The sequence below is a fragment of the Homarus americanus genome, unplaced genomic scaffold (assembly GCF_018991925.1).
Source record: "Homarus americanus isolate GMGI-L3 unplaced genomic scaffold, GMGI_Hamer_2.0 scaffold56009, whole genome shotgun sequence".
Classification (NCBI taxonomy): domain Eukaryota; kingdom Metazoa; phylum Arthropoda; class Malacostraca; order Decapoda; family Nephropidae; genus Homarus; species Homarus americanus.
Window position 1 is genome coordinate 1,237,096 of NW_024739542.1, and position 17,652 is coordinate 1,254,747.

Here is a 17,652-nt window from a genome sequence, read left to right on the forward strand (position 1 = left end):
ACATAATAATAGGACTAAAAAAATACGTTTGACCATATCGAAAAAAATACTTGACTTTATACGAAGAATCTATTGAAGAAATGAGTAAGACAGGTGACCTTAGCATCTGATAATAGAATACTAACATATCAGAAAGAATGTTAAGAGGCAGAAAATGGCAAATGCTCTAAAAGGGTAGAAAAAAGGGAATAAAAGGGTAAGTATAATAGTTTGGTAGAGTTTACTGGAAGACACAGTGCAGTCAACTGTGATATTCATTAGTATTAAGTTGGTTTGTAAATAATAAAGCGCCAATAGGGTTTTGGTAGCGGATTTCTCTAGAGTCAGTTGGTGAGTGATAGAAGTGGGCGCTGAGAGGAATAAGGGAGTAATTTGTAAAATTGATAAGGTAAAGGTCTGATTAGAAGTGTGTTGCTGTACAAGAATAGAGTGAGGGAGTGTATGGTGTTGTACAATATATGGATATGAACACGTAGAGCAAACTGCATACAACACTCATATAAAAGAACTAGATATCACGTGTTAGAAGATAATATTGATCAATTTCCTCAATATATTCATGAAAAGATCTGATAACATTCTCTGTGCAGCTGTCGTTTAACAAAGGGATAATGACTGGCTGGCCTGATCCATCTTCATATTCTTTAAAAAGGTCTCATTGATCTGAGTTCTGACTCATTTGTCCACTTGACGTAAAAGAAGGAGTGACGTTTCAAGAATGACGAAACAATACTGTTGCTGACTGCTGTGCTTAATTTATGCTTCGTTATGACATGAGGCCATCGCTGATTGGCTCAGCTACACCGACTACACGAAACAGTCGCACGAGATGGTCAAATGCACCGCTGTCTCTTGCTAGTTATACCATATAAGAAATAATCAAATATTATACAGGGTGTCCCATAAGTTTCCATACATATGGTTTTTAACATTGGATTGGTCGGCGTGGTCCTGTGGAGTGGCCTCCCAGATCCCCAGACCTTACCCCACTTGATTTTTACCTTTGGGGGCATTTGAAGGCCATGGTATATCAGGAAAAGATACAAAACATAAATCATCTCAAACAACGTATCACCAACGCCATTACAAGCATAACTCCAGCTGTGCTTGAACGTGTTCTTCAGCAGTGGAGGACACACATTGAAGAGTGTTTTCAACACAATGGTAGTCATGTAGAGCATATTATATAAATAAAAATGGATTTTCATATAAAAAGGTTTATTTTTCCTATGTATGGAAATTTATGGGACACCCTGTATAAAATAGATATGCATGTACTTACGGTCGCTGGACAGTTTTAAGATTCTTGTTTATTGGCAAATCCATCATATTGATTTTCATAGTCTGGAAGTCTGATATCTTTCATGCTACGAGTAATCATCTTATGCATTAAACCCTTAAGCCTCTGAGTAGGATGACTTATGTTTTTGGTACGACGATCTAACCCTTTAACTACGATGATTTAGCCCCTTAAATAAGATGACTTAACTCTCGATTACTCAAGGGGTTAGATCATCATACTCAAGGAGTTAAATAATCTTATGAAATAGGTGAAATCATCTCACTTCAAGGGTTAACTCATCTCACATTTCAACTTAAACATCTCCATCGTCTTACACCAGACTCTTCCTCAATTGGTGTACGAGGCTTAAGACCAGCCTAGTAGTGCAGAAAATACAATGATCCAGGAGGGTCAACTATGGCAAATTACAGGAGTGTCAACTGTAGCATGATACAGGAGCACCAACTATAACATGATACAGGAGTACCAACTGTAGCATGATAGAGGGGTGCTAACTGTAGCATGATGCAGGATTGCCAGCTTTAACATAATCCTCTGACAGCATCACATGATAAAATTTTTCTTCCTAGATGCCGTCACCTTTGATTTAGAAATGACAAGGTGTACGAAATAATGTTCGCGTGTGTGTGTAAAAAAAGAGATGTTACATAATTCAAAGGGTAACAAAAATGCTACAACGTCCACCAGAAAGATAATATTTACTGTAAAGAAGCAGCCAACGAATGTGTGAAACTTGTCTATTTTTGTTTATGAGAATCAAAATGTGCATAAACATTCACCATAAGGTTAAGGACGTTATCTGGAATCTATAAAACTGATGTCTTTTTTTTGTTGGTTTCTTCTTTCCTGTAACATGTTTATGCCATCGGTGTCATGGAAGGCAGGGCTAAGCAAATGGGGTATTACAAAGGTACTCAAACTATCCAACCTGGAGCGAACTCTTAACAATGGTTTTAAATTACACAAATTTAGATTTAGGCGCGAGATAGGCAAACATTGGTTTGGAAATAGAGTAGTGGATAAATGGAACAAGTTACCAAACATCATCATTAACTCGAATACGCTGGATAGCTTCAAACATAGGTTGGGTGGATATATGAGCAATAGGGGTTGGGTGTAAATGGGACTGCCCAGTATGGGCCAATAGGGCCGCTGCAGGTTCTTCCATTCTTTCGTTCTTATGTCTTTCCCCCGAGTCAAAAATTGACAAGCGCGTCCCCCCTCGCATACGTCACGTTACGTCATGGAGAAAGGTATATATTCACCCTGTGGTCGCGAGTGAGTGAGTGAGGAGAGAGCGGGCTCAGTATACTGTAGTATATATCTCAAGCTGTTACAGTGTTATTGTGCTAACCACCTAGTTTAAGTGAGTACCTTTACCTGTATTCTCTTAAGTATGTGAACGATAAGTTTTGTTTTAACCTGTATCATCGGGTAAGACAAACAACTTGTGAATTAAACCTTTCAGAGACACTCTATATAAATATATAACTATTTTTTTCTGCGTAGGGAATCTCAGGCTAATCAGGAATATTATTATCAATGTTTAGACTCACTTCTTGATTTCTGATCTTGTGTGAATATACCTTTACCCTATGTATAACCCTATGTATAACCGTCTATTGTGTATACTGGATATAAATATACATTGTACACCCCGAATATAACCACATAAGGACCACTGGAACGCAGAATATAACCCTCGTAATTACTAATTAGGGAACACTAACTGATTGTGCGGAGGAGCTAAAAAGAAAATTTCAATAACCGTTAAAAAAAATTCATTGTATAATTTGGTTATAGAAGTTTAAAAATTTGTTTCAGAATTACGCTAATGATGTACTTTAAATTGTCTTTAAATATTTTGCCTAAATGAGTTTCCTTTAAAAATTTACTGATGTGTTTGCAATTGAGAATTAGCTGTGAGAGTTGATTTTAAGGGCTTGCTTTGAGAACTCCCTTTAATTAATAGTTAACCTTAATAGTTTACCTTTAGAACGTGCTTTAGAAACTCAGTTAGGAGTATGATTCAAGACGTACCTTTAAGAACTTACGTCACAGTTTGATTTATGAGTTACAATTGGTCGTTTTAAGAATTTCCTTTAAATGTTTCTATATTCTCTATGAGTGAGAGTTTATTGACGCTTAGCGAGCCAAAGTGGGTCGCAGTCTGTACAAGTTAAGGATTAGCTAATTTTAAGATACACTTACGTAACGAGTTTACTTCTCATGAGAGATTAGTTATCCGAAATCGATTACTAATCATGTGTATTCTATTAACCATGTGAGATTAGCCAATCATGAGGGAATTACTCATCAAGACACCATCAGAGAATTATAGAAGACGTGACCTGTTGTAGTACTTACTGTATATGTTTATACTTGTTATCTTATTTTCTTAAAGCAAAGACAAATATCGCTGAATATATCAGGAAGTTTGCTTTATCATTTTTATTTCTATAACACTGAAATAATTGCGCTGCTGGATGGCTCATTATTTTTTACCGTTTAAAATGTGTAAAATTCTATGGATTTAATTTCTTTTCCGAAAATTTGTTTTTTAATTTCAGTGACAGAGAGGAAAACCATAAGTTCAAGAATAAGAATTTGATTTCATCCGTAAGAAAAAATGGAAATAGATTAAATGACATCGATTTCTTTCATTTCGTCATTTCATGTCTGTGTTTTTCTCCAGAGATGGTGAAAAGCGGCAGGGGTTTATCCCTCCTGCTCTTGTGTGTGGTTGCACTGGGTGTGCAGGGCAAGTACCACCGGTACCACCAACAAAGTGAAGACCTTGGGCTCGACCAAACCGAGTCCCAAGACAGCGAAGACCAATCTCAAGATGAAAATCAGGACCAACAAAGTGAAGACCTTGGGCTCGACCAAACCGAGTCCCAAGACAGCGAAGACCAATCTCAAGATGAAAATCAGGACCAACAAAGTGAAGACCAAGATGACCAAAGTAAGATGGCGTCTCTCTCACCTTCATATCTCACTTTTCAGTTTTATCGCGACTGGGCGGTGTGAGTGATGTCTGCTCTTCCTGATATTTACATCTGATTAATAATAATAATAATAATAATAATAATAATAATAATAATAATAATAATAATGATAATAATAATAATAATAATAATAATAATAATAATAATAGAACTGCTTATGCACTCTGTAAGAATTCCAAGACCAAATTTAGAAAGTTGCATAACAAATAATTTTGAAAAAAAGTAAAACCAATGAATAAACTCCCCATTGTTTGATGCGTCATTTTCACCACCAATCTTACAGAAATGGACATAGACAGAATAATTCAGATGGCTCGAGTGATACCCACCAAGCCCCGACACTGTCAGAGCTGTAAGACATGCACTTTTGGTGGGGTCGTGTACCCTCATGGCTCTGTCATGTTCAATTACCCGTACGGCTGTCTCCAGATCTACTGTGACAAGGGCGAAAACGTCATGTACTTCCATGGTGGCCCAGGAAAAAAGTATTGTAAGTATTTGGATGGTGGCTTTAGGGGTAGGCATATTGCAATGACCTAATCATTATTGTGGGGATAGGCACAGGGTTTTTTATACATATCTACTTCAGGTAATTCAGATTCATGTTAATTAACTTCAGAAATCTGGTTTGTGTTGATGTTGAATATAATGACACATCAGGAGGCACTTCTTCCTTGTTTGAAATGGCTCATTTACACCCCCTCCCTCTCTCTGCCTTTCATTTCTCCTCCTACCTCTCAATTATGTCTCTGTATCTCAGATGTTGTATCTCTTCTTCAGGTTGTGAGTTCCGTGGACAGATGTACTCAAACTGGGAACGGTTGACTTCTCACTGCATCTCTATCCAATGTCACTATTCCTACTGGTATATGTACGACACTATCGATCATTGCTGTGAGTTGTTCCGTATTATGAGTCATTCTAAGGCGGTGAAATCTAAAATCTATTTCCCTGAGAGTTATTCTAATTTATGAGTTGAGGCTCAAACATTCTAGGTCACAAATCCCAGTAATGCATTATAAAAGTCCTATTTTTGTTCATCATTGTTGTTCTTTATAAAATACCAACATTTACGTCTGTATCAGCGTTATGTTAATGTCTTAATTTTGACAGTACAGTCAGACTGAAAAAAAAAATCTTAGTTACTGATGAATAAATGTGTTCCTAAGACTTTATGTGGGTATATCGATAATGAAGTAGGAGACTTTAACTAATTCTGACATCTCTTTTTGGTATGTATGGCAGGCGGTCACTGCAAGATTCACGACGACCCTCACGTTGTTACCTACGACAGCTACCACTACGATTTCCAAGGACACTGCAACTACACAGTCACGCAGACGGGCTTTGGGCATCATCCTGATCATGGCGTGTTCAGCGACTTCGAACCCTTTCAATACAACAATCTGGCCTCCTCGGTCTCCAGCACTACCTTCAGGGATAGTGCACACACCATTGTCACTCTCAACGCTGACAGCCCAAGCTTGGTTCGTCATTCGATCTGGTTCTCTGTTGTTTTTTTTCCTCTCATTTTCCTTACCTATTTCTTCAGTTTCTCTCTTACTAACTGCATGCTTTCTCCTCTCTCTCCCAACCTCTCCCACTATCTATTTTTAACTTCTCTTTATAACTGCCCCTTTTTCATTCACTGTTTTTTCACCGTTCTCTTTCTCAATTCAAGTATTCCTCGATATCTCTTTCTAAGTGTCATTTTTTCTCCTCACTTACTCTCTCTCTCATACATGCAGTCCGTTTTCTCCTCTCTGTCTTTCTCATTGTCTCCCTCCTTTTGGCAGTTTTACTCTCTCTCTCTCTCTCTCTCTCTCTCTCTCTTCGATATTTGTGAGTTTTTTTCATAATCCCTTAACTTTTATTTCAGCCTAGCCTTAAATGTTTATTGAAAAAAAATATATAGATTCTTATATTATCTAGACTGGACAGAACTTATTATGCATTTATGACCCAAATTATTTTACTCATACTATCAACTTCTCGTTGCTTAAGTAATTCTCAATTCTTAAAGTAAAAGTATATGCAGACGTATATGGCATCGTCCCTTCCTCTTTAGTTTACGTAACCTAACCTAACCTAATCTTCCTGTTGATTCTTCCGATATTTCTAAACGTTTGTAGCACACCAGACCCTGACCACCGAAGCACCACAATACGCTAACACCTGATTTCCTCTTCACCAGGTATTCTACAACAGCCAGCCGATAGTCATTAAAACCGCGACCTTCTTCAAGATGTTGCCGCCTAATCCGTGGGTCAACCATTACGTGATGGTCTTACGGCATCCCAGTGCGGCTGACTGCAATCTGGTTGTCGGCTCCTCCCAGCTGGTGGTAAGTGACTTAATTATCTATCTAGTCTCTCTATGGAGTATATATATTTACAGTATGCAATCTGTTTCTGTGTGTCAAGATGCAAACAAAATCTAAGTATGTATCATTAAACAGAATAAGCATTAAATTCGTGTGGCTAAACTGAAGAATGGTTATAAACACACACAATGCGATATTGATGTTGATGGTGAAATTAGATATAAAATATTTTTGTTTCTGTAAATTTGTAAATTTAGATTTTTTTTTTATTCTATACAAGATAAAACAATTAATTGGCTAAATAAAGCATACATAATTCCCGAATACAGGACTTATGACTAACGCACAACACAGGTCCAGCAGTGTGCTAACAGACTGGATGTGTGGGCCCACCCAGCCCACCACGACGACTTGTACGGCCTCTGTGGGCACTTCAACCAGTACACCCCCGACGATTTCACCGCGAGAGACAACACCGTTTACCAACTCCAAAAATTCCCTCGGGCCTTCCCCGTCTCCTGGCTGGTGAGTAATATCTTCTGCAGTAGAGTCACATGACTCACTTCTTCTACAGAAGTTTTCTGTCATACACGCCCAATTAAATAAATATATATATATATATATATATATATATATATATATATATATATATATATATATATATATATATATATATATATATATATATATATATATATATATATATATATATATATATATATACTGCATTCCATGTAGCAACTGTAATGGAAATTATGTAGGACAGACTGGGAAAGCATTACATAAGAACATAAGAAAATAAAGAGTCTGCAATAGGCCGGTTGGCCTGTGCATGGCAGCTCCTGTCGAGAGTTACTACCACTCTCTATCATCCATGAATCTATCTAGCCTCCTTTTGAAACTTTCCAGAGTTCCAGCACTTACTACAAAGTTGCTAAGCCTGTTCCACTCGCCCACCACCCTATTTGTGAACCAGTTTCTTCCTATCTCCCTCCTAAACCTAAACTTATCCAACTTAAATCCGTTGTTCCGAGTCCTATCCTGCTCGGATATTATAAGAACTTTATCTATATCCCCTTTATTGATTCCTTTCACCCACTTAAATACTTCTATCATATCTCCCCGCACTCTTCGTCTTTCTAGGGAATGCAAGTTAAGTTTCTTTAACCTATCCTGATATGGAAGGTTTCTAAGTCCCGGAATCATTTTTGTCATTCTTGGCTGCACCGACTCTAGTGAATTGATATCCATTCTATAAGGGCACCAGAACTGAACCGCATAATCGAGGTGCGGTCTGACTAGCGCAAGATATAGTTGCAATAAGACCTCTGCACTCTTGTTACTTACACTTCTAGATATAAAACCCAATACTCTGTTTGCCTTGCTTCGAACATTAACGCACTGTTTTCTAGGCCGTAGGTCCGGGCTTGCAAGTACCCCTAGATCTCTTTCACAAGTCGACTTCTCTAGGTTGATGTTGTTAAGGCTGTATACATTATCAGTATATGTACTTCCAATATTAAGTACGCTGCACTTGCTGGTGTTGAATTTCATTTGCCATTTTTCAGACCACCCCTGCAGTTTATTTAGATCCTCCTGTAATGCATTTGCATCCAGCCCTGAATTAATCTGCCGCCCTATTTTGGTGTCATCAGCAAACTTGCTTATGTCACTGCTAATCCCAGTATCAAGATCGTTTATGTAGATTATGAACAAGAGTGGGCCTAGTACTGACCCCTGGGGAACCCCACTGGTTTCACGGCCCCATTCAGATTTAACACCATCTACGCTGACACGTACAATATCAGAACAGCATCTGAAAGCAGTGACTGTTCGTTCATGTTAGGAACATTAATCATCCCATGGATTGGGAAAACAGCTTAGAAGTGTACAAATCATCATGTGTCACAGAAAGACTTCTGGTTGAAGCTAGTTTGATTAGTGAATTGAATTATATATATATATATATATATATATATATATATATATATATATATATATATATATATATATATATATATATATATATATCTTTGTTTTTTCAGGCTCACAAACAGTCGGATCGTAAATGTACCCAGTCATGTCCTGAGCCGCATCTAGGCTGTGTCAACGATTACACTGTGAGTATGACTTCATGGGCATCTTGTTTATAAGTTTCTATTAATTTTCATAGATTATTTAAATATCCAGAAATATTACCAAGAAGTAAAATCTTCGGGTACAGGTAAAAATTTAGGTATTCATTACAGGTATTAATTTATGCTATACGACACAGGCACTGGTGTAGGTATAAAGTACAGGTAAAGATTTAGGTAAAAGTACAGGCAATACTTTAGGTATTAGTAAAAGTACAGATTTAGTTATAAGAAAATAAGAATGGAGGAAAAGGCAACGGGCCTGTTGGCCCATACTGGGCAGTCCCATTTATACCCAACCCCTATTGCTCATATATCCATCCAACCTATGTTTGAAGCGTTCCAGCGTATTCGAGTTGATGATGATATTTAGTAACTTGTTCCACTACTCTCTTTACAAACCATTGTTTACCTATTTCGCGCCTAAATCTAAGTTTGTCTAATTTAAAACCATTGTTAGGAGTTCGCTCCTGGTTGGATAGTTTGAGTACCTTTGTAATGTCCCCTTTGTTCAGCCCTGAATTCCATTTATACACCTCGATCATGTCGCCCCTCACTCTACGGCTCTCGAGGGAGTGCAAATTAAGATGCTTTAACCTGTCTCTGTACTCAAGGTTCCTTATGCCCGGGATTAGTCTTCTCATTCTCCTCTGAATTCTTTCCAAGGATTCTATATCCATTCTGTAATATGGTGACCAGAACTGAACTGCGTAATCCAAGTGAAGTCTCACAAGCGCAAGATGTAGTTTGAGGATGACCTCGCTAGTCTTGTAACTAACACTCCTTTGTATGAACCCAAGTCCTTTATCAGCTTTGTTTCGACCAAATACACATTGTTTACTTGGCTTAAGATTCCTACTTATTATTACTCCTAAATCTCTCCCGCAGTCGGATTTCTCGATAACATCGTTGTTCATCTGGTATCTGGTTTCCCTGTTTACATCTCCTATACTGAGTACATTACATTTGTCAACATTGAATTTCATCTGCCATTTTTCAGACCATTCGAAAATTTTTTTTAGATCTTCCTGTAGTTTTGCGGAGTCCTCGTCAGATTGAATTACACGTCCTATTTTAGTGTCATCAGCAAATTTACTTATGTTGCTGTCTACGCCGGTATCTATGCCGTTTATGTATATAATAAATAATAATTGTCCAAGTACTGAGCCTTGCGGAACTCCACTAGCACGTTGCTCCAATGGGATTTAGTGCCGTTAATGCTCACTCGCTGTTTTCTGTCCTGTAACCACGCCCTAATCCACTTTAGAATATCATCTTTAATGCCATGAGCCTCCACTTTTCTTATTAGTTAGACATGAACGCCCGCTTGTGAAGCCATGTTGGGAATCATTGATCAACTTGTGCTTCTCCAGGTGATTTCGAATAGAGTTTGAAATAATTGTCTCCAGTAATTGATCTATCTCCTTTCTTGAAAATCGGTATTACGTTCGCCATTGTCCAAAAATATTCTTTAAATAATTATTTATCCATTTAGGGTCATTGTTGCTTGATCTGAGTTTTCTGTATGGTATGTTCTACCTTTGTGCATTAAGTAACTCATTATTTAAGTTGTTGTGGAACTCAACAACCTCAGATCTCGTTAACAGGTCATTCTCAACCGTCAGATCTCCGGGTAAAGTGAGGTCGCCCTCTGTGGGTACATTGTGTGAGGTCTCTTCATGTGAGGTCATGTAATTCACCCCAAAGCGTGATACCCCTTCTCTCAGCTGCCTCTTCAAACTATCAAATACAGGTAGAGGTGTAGGTGTCTATTTAGGTATGAATTCCTACTCACTGACAGAATCATAATGGTGTTGCCTCAACCTGAATGAGGACAGAATTATACGTAAAGACCAACCAATCTTATGGATCGTTTTAGTAAGTATTAATCTGCAACAGGAAATTTAATTAACTTATACATAAAAATACAAGTAGGGTAGGAGTAGAGGGTGTTGTAGTAAATTGTTGTATTTCAGTAGGATGCATTATAATGAAGGATTGTTTATGAGAGGAGAGTGTATTATGATGGTGGGAGTTGATGACAGAAGAGTGTATTATAATGAAGGGTTGAGGGTAGGTGGCCGGTAATAGTCACAGGAAAAAAGTCACAGGTAAAAAAGTCACAATTAATTTATGGTGGCCGGTAATAAAGTCACAATTTTGGTGAAGAAAGAAAGTCAGGTAATAAAAAAAAATATTCAAGTCAGTCACAGTTTATTTAAGTACCATAAACAATTAAAGTAATAAAACTGAAAATATTTTAATTCAGTTATTAACTGACAACACTATTTATATATGATGGCATTACATGTATGTGAAAACAAATCACGTTAAGGTTCAATATCTTAAGCACAGTAAGGTAATCAAACAAAAATATTTAAGTCAGTCATTTATTGACAGTACATGACATGTACAGATTGAAAACACCTTACAGAATATCATGGCATTTCATGTATATTCAGTGTTTTTAATGCTGATGATTAAGACGAATATTCCAGCCCGATTATACAAAGAATCTAATGTTTTTGTTCTATTTTATAATTTTTAAGCGAAACTCATTAATTTACCATCAGTTCTGCATATTCCTTTACTGAAACTGATTGACATATTAACCTTAAAGAATGTGAGAATTCGATAGTTAACTTTTCTTTTTTTCCTGTGACTTTTTTTCCTGTGACTTTTTTACCTGTGACTTTTTTACCTGTGACTTTTTTACCTGGATTCTGAGGGTAGGATAGAGGGTGTTGTAGTAAATTGCTGTATGACAGTAGGGTGTATTATAATGAAGGATTGCATATGACAGTAGAGTGCATTATGATGAAGGTATGTTAATAACAGTAGAGTGTATTATAATGAAGGGTTGTTTATGACGGTAGGATGTATTACAATGAAGGATTTTATATGACAGAAGAGTGTATTATGATGAAGGGATGTTAATGAGAATAATGTGTATTATAATGAAGGGTTGTTTATGACGGTAGGATGTATTACAATGAAGGGTTGCTTATGACAGTAGAGTGTATTATGATGTTTATATATATATATATATATATATATATATATATATATATATATATATATATATTTTTTTTTTTTTTTTTTTACAGGGTTAGCCCACCACAGGTCACTGACCCACATCGGGGCCTGGGGGGTAAAAATAATAATAATAATAATAATAATAATATTATTATTATTATTATTATTACCAAAAAAATCAAAATAAATTTTATAAAAAAAGTACAAAATAAAAAATATAATTAAATTATAATAATGATAAAGATCAATAGTGAGAAACAATATATGTATGTTGTGTTGTCAAGGTGAGAGAAATAATTGAGACTGCAATTGTGTGTAAACGAGGCAAAAGTCAGTACAACAACCTGGGACTTGGTCACAATTTTTGTGATGCCAATAGTCAGCAGGGTCTACCATAAGACAACACATTATGCTTCCAATATCTTTCTAGGTGATAGTCCCTCCCTGTTTGATAGCTGCCTACTACATACAATTATAATGAAGGGTTGTTTATGAGAGTAGAGTGTTTTATGATGAACGGTTGTTTATGACAGTAGAGTGTCTCGTGTACCCACAGACCGACCCGTGTTACGCCACCACTGCCGCAAAGAACAAATACTACAGCTTATGCAGCACTTCCTTGAGTAGCATCATAGGACAAAACTCCGCGTATGAATATCTGAAGCGTGAGTAATTTTCTCTCGCGTGTTGCTCGTTACTCACCGCAGTTTATGGATCACTCCTGAACATTATTACTCATTGATTAGGAGCTGTTTGCTAGGTATGAGCCTCATCACTGTCCACTATTGGTATAAGATATGAGTGTAAATACAAACGTTGTATATACTGTATAGGTTAAACTCTGTACATAAGAAAATAAGAAAATAAAGAGTCTGCAATAGGCCGGTTGGCCTGTGCATGGCAGCTCCTGTCGAGAGTTACTACCACTCTCTATCATCCATGAATCTATCCATCCTCCTTTTGAAACTTTCCAGCGTTCCAGCACTTACTACAAAGTTGCTAAGCTTGTTCCATTCGTCCACCACCCTATTTGTGAACCGGTTCCTTCCTTTCTCCCTCCTAAACCTAAACTTATCCAACTTAAATCCGTTGCTCCGAGTCCTATCCTGCTCGGATATTATAAGAACTTTATCTATATCCCCTTTATTGATTCCTTTCACCCACTTAAATACTTCTATCTTATCTCCCCGCACTCTTCGTCTTTCTAGGGAATGCAAGTTAAGTTTCTTTAACCTATCCTGATATGGAAGGTTTCTAAGTCCCGGAATCATTTTCGTCATTATTCGCTGCACCGACTCTAGGGAATTGATATCCATTCTATAATAAGGGCACTAGAACTGAACCGCATAATCGAGGTGCGGCCTGACTAGCGCAAGATATAGTTGCAATAAGACCTCTGCACTCTTGTTACTTACACTTCTGGATATAAAACCCAATACTCTGTTTGCCTTATTTCGAACATTAACGCACTGTTTTCTACACACTCTTTGTAACCAATACTCTCTCTCTCTCTCTCTCTGTATATATATATATATATATATATATATATATATATATATATATATATATATATATATATATATATATATATATATATCTTGATAAAATCACACGGGAAAATGGAAAACAACGGAGTACCTTAGCTTTCGTCTTTATTCAAGACATCTTCAGAGGCAACTGGATTACATGGACAGAGAGAGGCTTAAATATACAGGGTGACCTAAGAACATGAGGTCAGGTCATAATGATGACATCCACATATCCCCACACCAACACACACGTAGAGGAGCTTAAGAGAAGGGTGGTGACGTGACTAGCCAGGTCAGGTCAGAAAAAAGGGACCCACAAAATAACTATCATACATCTAGATCAAAGGTTTTCAAAGCATTTTTAACCTTGGGCCACTGACAAATAAATTTATGTAACATATCAGTTTTGAACTGACCATCACTAAGGTTTATTGATTTTAATTCCTTAATCAAACTTCAACCAGTCTGTGAATAAAGACGAAATACTGCTTTTTTCCCTTTTCCCGTGCATTTTATATATATATATATATATATATATATATATATATATATATATATATATATATATATATATATATATGCAAGTAAATCCCTGTAGGTGCGCGTGATCCAAGTATATGCTGATAACCACAAGAAAACACTTAGTTCCCAAGCGCTTTCATTCATATGAGAGATAATAAGCACTGTATTGACTGGGATAATGTCTCCTCAATATTACCTTGTAATTCAATTGTCAGTAGGAACATTATGGAATCCAGTCTCATTAAACATACCGAGTCTGTCTACATGAATTTGAGTAATGGTATGTACAAACCGGATAATTTTGTGATTAAGATTTGTAACCGGGTAAGAAGGTTGGGTCATCTTACCCTATGACCTGACTACATACAGCTGCTGTGCTTAGAGATGACATGGTCAAATTTGTTTTTGATTAAGAAGATTAGTAAGGGTCACTGCCTTATGACCGGATCATTGTGGACACCTGCTGTCCTCTAGGGACTTGGTCTCACTCTCCTCTACTGCATAGTATATTATCCTTGTCAAGTCTGTACTCACCCCTGAAGATGTGAATTACACGAAGGCGCTTGGGAATTTCGTGTTATTTATTTATTTATTTATTTATTTACTTATTTATTTATTTCCACAGAGGATTGCGCCATGGACTTGTGTCTGATGAACCAGAACAACAACTCGAAGAACTTCTACGCCTGGATGCAGAAACTGAAAGTGAACGCAGAGATGGTCAAGTACCTGCATGAAATTACATGTAAGAATTAGCCATTCTTCTCTCTTTCTTTATTTATTTTTCTACTTACCCTCTTTCTGTGTGTGTGTGTGTGCCTCTCACTAAGTTTTCCTGTACTGTACTTAAGAGTAGACGGCCAAGATCTTTAAGCACGTTTACTAAATAAAATTTTTACAGTGTCTAACAACTATTTGCAAATTATATTTTTATCTTACTGTAATCTGAGGAAGCTCACATATTTTCGTCGATTCCCTTTGTATAGATAAAGCCGGCGGGGGGCAACGTAGAAGCTTCAATGATTTCCCCGTGGACTTTTTGGATGCAGTTGCACAGCTTAAGGCCAAGGACGCAGCAGCACCACATCTAAGAGGATAACGCAGGTACCTTCCGTATGCTTTGGTAATACGCGTTCAAGAGTCCCATATTTGTTTACGTGTACTCATTCATACAGTATGTGAGAGAGGTAGTTTAGGGTCGTGAGAAAATTTAATGAACGGAGGCATGGGACAGAGAGCGTGAAAATAATTATTTTGTCGATGGTGATGTTTTCTAAGTTCTGGATATCCTGCTGTCTAACAATTTGGAGATGTAGTGGGCGGATACCGAATTAATCTCTGAAAGTAAATAGTTCGGGAGTCGTGGCGTCAACAACATATGGCATCAGATGTTATGAGACTATGAAGCGGAAGTCACAAGCAGTTTAGAAATTATGTAGCTATAAATGTATTTGTAATTGAATCGCTGGGACTCAGTTATTCAATAAATGGCTAGATGGTTTAGTGATAGAGAACCGTGTTTCCCGAAGAATGGTAACTTCTACCATTGATTCGTTTTTTTTTTGGGGGGCTCTAATATAATTGCTAAGTGTTAAAGATCAGTGAGCAGGACTAGGGACTGTGACATTTCATGATGTGTAGCTCATTAACCATATCATTATCCTTGAAACAATGCCTAACTATTTTGAGAAATGTCTCATGTGGCCATTTTAATACAATGTGGTAATAAAACTTTTTCTTCGCTATTTTTCAGGTTTTTAAGAACAAATTATTAATGATTCTCCAGTAAGTAAGGTAGGAGAATTTCAAGTAAAGAAAAACAAATCAATATTGCTGACCACCCTTCCAGGCGGTCGAACAAGAGGATAAAGAAATCAACAAAAGGGAACGAACTCCTTCACTAACCTATTCACAATAAAACTTTAACATCATCTTAAAACAAAAAAATATCAAATATTATAAACATTATCCAGATGTTTTACGTACATTAACATCAAATACTGGTAGTCAACCTCCCCCACACGTGTAGATAAGAGAAGACAATTGCACCAATAAGGAGTGGAATAAAATTACATACCACTAAAAATTTGTGTTAACATTCAACCACCAACATTCACTAAGGACTAACACCAATATTCACTAAGGACTGACACCATTATTCGCTAAGGACTGGCACCAACATTCACTAAGGACTGACACCATTATTCGCTAAGGACTGGCACCAACATTCACTAAGGACTGACACCATTATTCGCTAAGGACTGGCACCAACATTCAATAAGAACTGACACCAACATTCACTAAGGACTGGCACCAACATTCACTAAGGACTGACACCATTATTCGCTAAGGACTGGCACCAACATTCACTAAGGACTGACACCAACATTCACTAAGGACTGACACCATTATTCACTAAGGACTGACACCAACATTCACTAACACTAAGGATTGAATGTAACTGTCTTATAATATCAGTAGAAAAATCAAATTCACAATGGAAAGTACTAAAAACTTCTGAACCCTAATATTAAATTCTATAAGTTATATTTCAGGAAAACAAGATATAGAAAGTACAATAGACTGATCTCTGACTTTCCCCGTAACACATCCAACATCACTACAGGCAATAATTATCTCACTGTGTCAGTAATCATTATCCCTTAACATCAGGGCACGGGGTTTATCGTGCATTAACTTTACACAAGAGAAGTTATGACATATTAGCTTCATGGAGTAGAAAGATCTGTACCAGCTTCCTTAACTCCTTCACTACGGGGACGCCACGTTAGATATCTTCTGTGTTACCGACAGATGATTTTTATTCATCGTAGAGGTGACCCAGTACACATGTTATCAGTAAACTATCTCCCTTAACTGCAGAAAATAAATATATCTTCCATTCCAAAAGTAAAAAAAAATGTTGTTATTCATATATTTTATGTAACTGCTTTTAGAATGTACTTAATCATACTAAACTGGATTTCAAGTACAATATGTGTATTTTTTGTAACCTTCTTTACTTCAAAGAAACATCTAACAGGCGTGAACTGAGGGAAAACTGGATTTAAGACATAAACTGTGCATTTTTGTATTCTTATTTGCATCCGTTAAATATCTCTTTGAGGAAGATTCGTGAAACATATACACAAGAATAGAAGAGAAGAAAATAACAATCAACCGTATGGGTTTGAAGAATGGTTTTATAAAGTGCATGCAATACAATAAAACTCCCTGCTAAAATTAGCAATAGGTAAACTAAGTTCATTGCTTGTGCTTATTTATTAATTCGTGTGTATTATTTTTAAAATTATATAAATATTTAGTGCAAACTCTTTAAGACAAACTTAACCCAAGAGATCTAAAGGTTAAGCTAATCCCCTGTTTTTGTCTTTCATGGTCCTTGTCGATTTTCTATTTGAAATATTATGCTTGAGAGAGCAGCTTTATGGACAAATATATCAGCACAATACTTAACACAATAATATTTGACCCACAGATGAAAAAGGCAATGGGAAAATATTAGTTTAAACAACTAATCTACAACCTGATTACGCGCCAAACTGTAAATATACGCCCAAGCGGCTAACAAGCCGATCAGTGGCGAAGAGGATAAAAGTAAATATAATTTACACGAGTCATCCTCATAATGGGCCTGACGAATATACGTTTTCTGTAACTAAAATTTTTGACCATTTTCTATGATTTATCACCAAGCTGTTATAGGCATTATGAAATGATTTGTCTTGTAATGGTGATATTGTTAAGTTTATGATCCAATGACGTTTTCACTGCC

General features: G+C 36.7%; 1 protein-coding gene across 2 annotated transcripts; it reads left to right on the forward strand.

The window, feature by feature from the left end:
* Window positions 1-2,564: 2,564 nt before the first annotated feature.
* LOC121874848 (mucin-2-like) lies at window positions 2,565-16,847 on the forward strand. Of its 2 annotated transcripts, XM_042379133.1 has the most exons (12): window positions 2,565-2,669; window positions 3,999-4,268; window positions 4,595-4,801; window positions 5,092-5,205; window positions 5,557-5,798; window positions 6,506-6,655; window positions 6,989-7,159; window positions 8,680-8,754; window positions 12,362-12,470; window positions 14,482-14,601; window positions 14,843-14,960; window positions 15,610-16,847. In XM_042379133.1, exons 2-11 carry the CDS (start codon window positions 4,001-4,003, stop codon window positions 14,953-14,955), a joined length of 1,569 nt encoding a protein of 522 aa, XP_042235067.1. In that variant the 5' UTR covers window positions 2,565-2,669; window positions 3,999-4,000; the 3' UTR covers window positions 14,956-14,960; window positions 15,610-16,847. The 2 variants fall into 2 exon arrangements, with proteins under 2 accessions (XP_042235067.1, XP_042235068.1); XM_042379134.1 differs by lacking the exon at window positions 15,610-16,847 and having other exon boundaries at window positions 2,607-2,669; window positions 14,843-14,961.
* The last annotated feature ends 805 nt before the right edge of the window (window positions 16,848-17,652 follow it).

Excerpts from the sequence above, each read along its gene's own strand:
- LOC121874848 (XM_042379133.1), top strand. The coding sequence starts at position 4,001 with ATGGTGAAAAGCGGCAGGGGTTTATCCCTCCTGCTCTTGTGTGTGGTT. Across the intron at positions 5,799-6,505 it reads ACGCTGACAGCCCAAGCTTG|GTATTCTACAACAGCCAGCC; the intron begins GTTCGTCATTCG and ends CCTCTTCACCAG. Across the intron at positions 12,471-14,481 it reads CGCGTATGAATATCTGAAGC|AGGATTGCGCCATGGACTTG; the intron begins GTGAGTAATTTT and ends TTATTTCCACAG.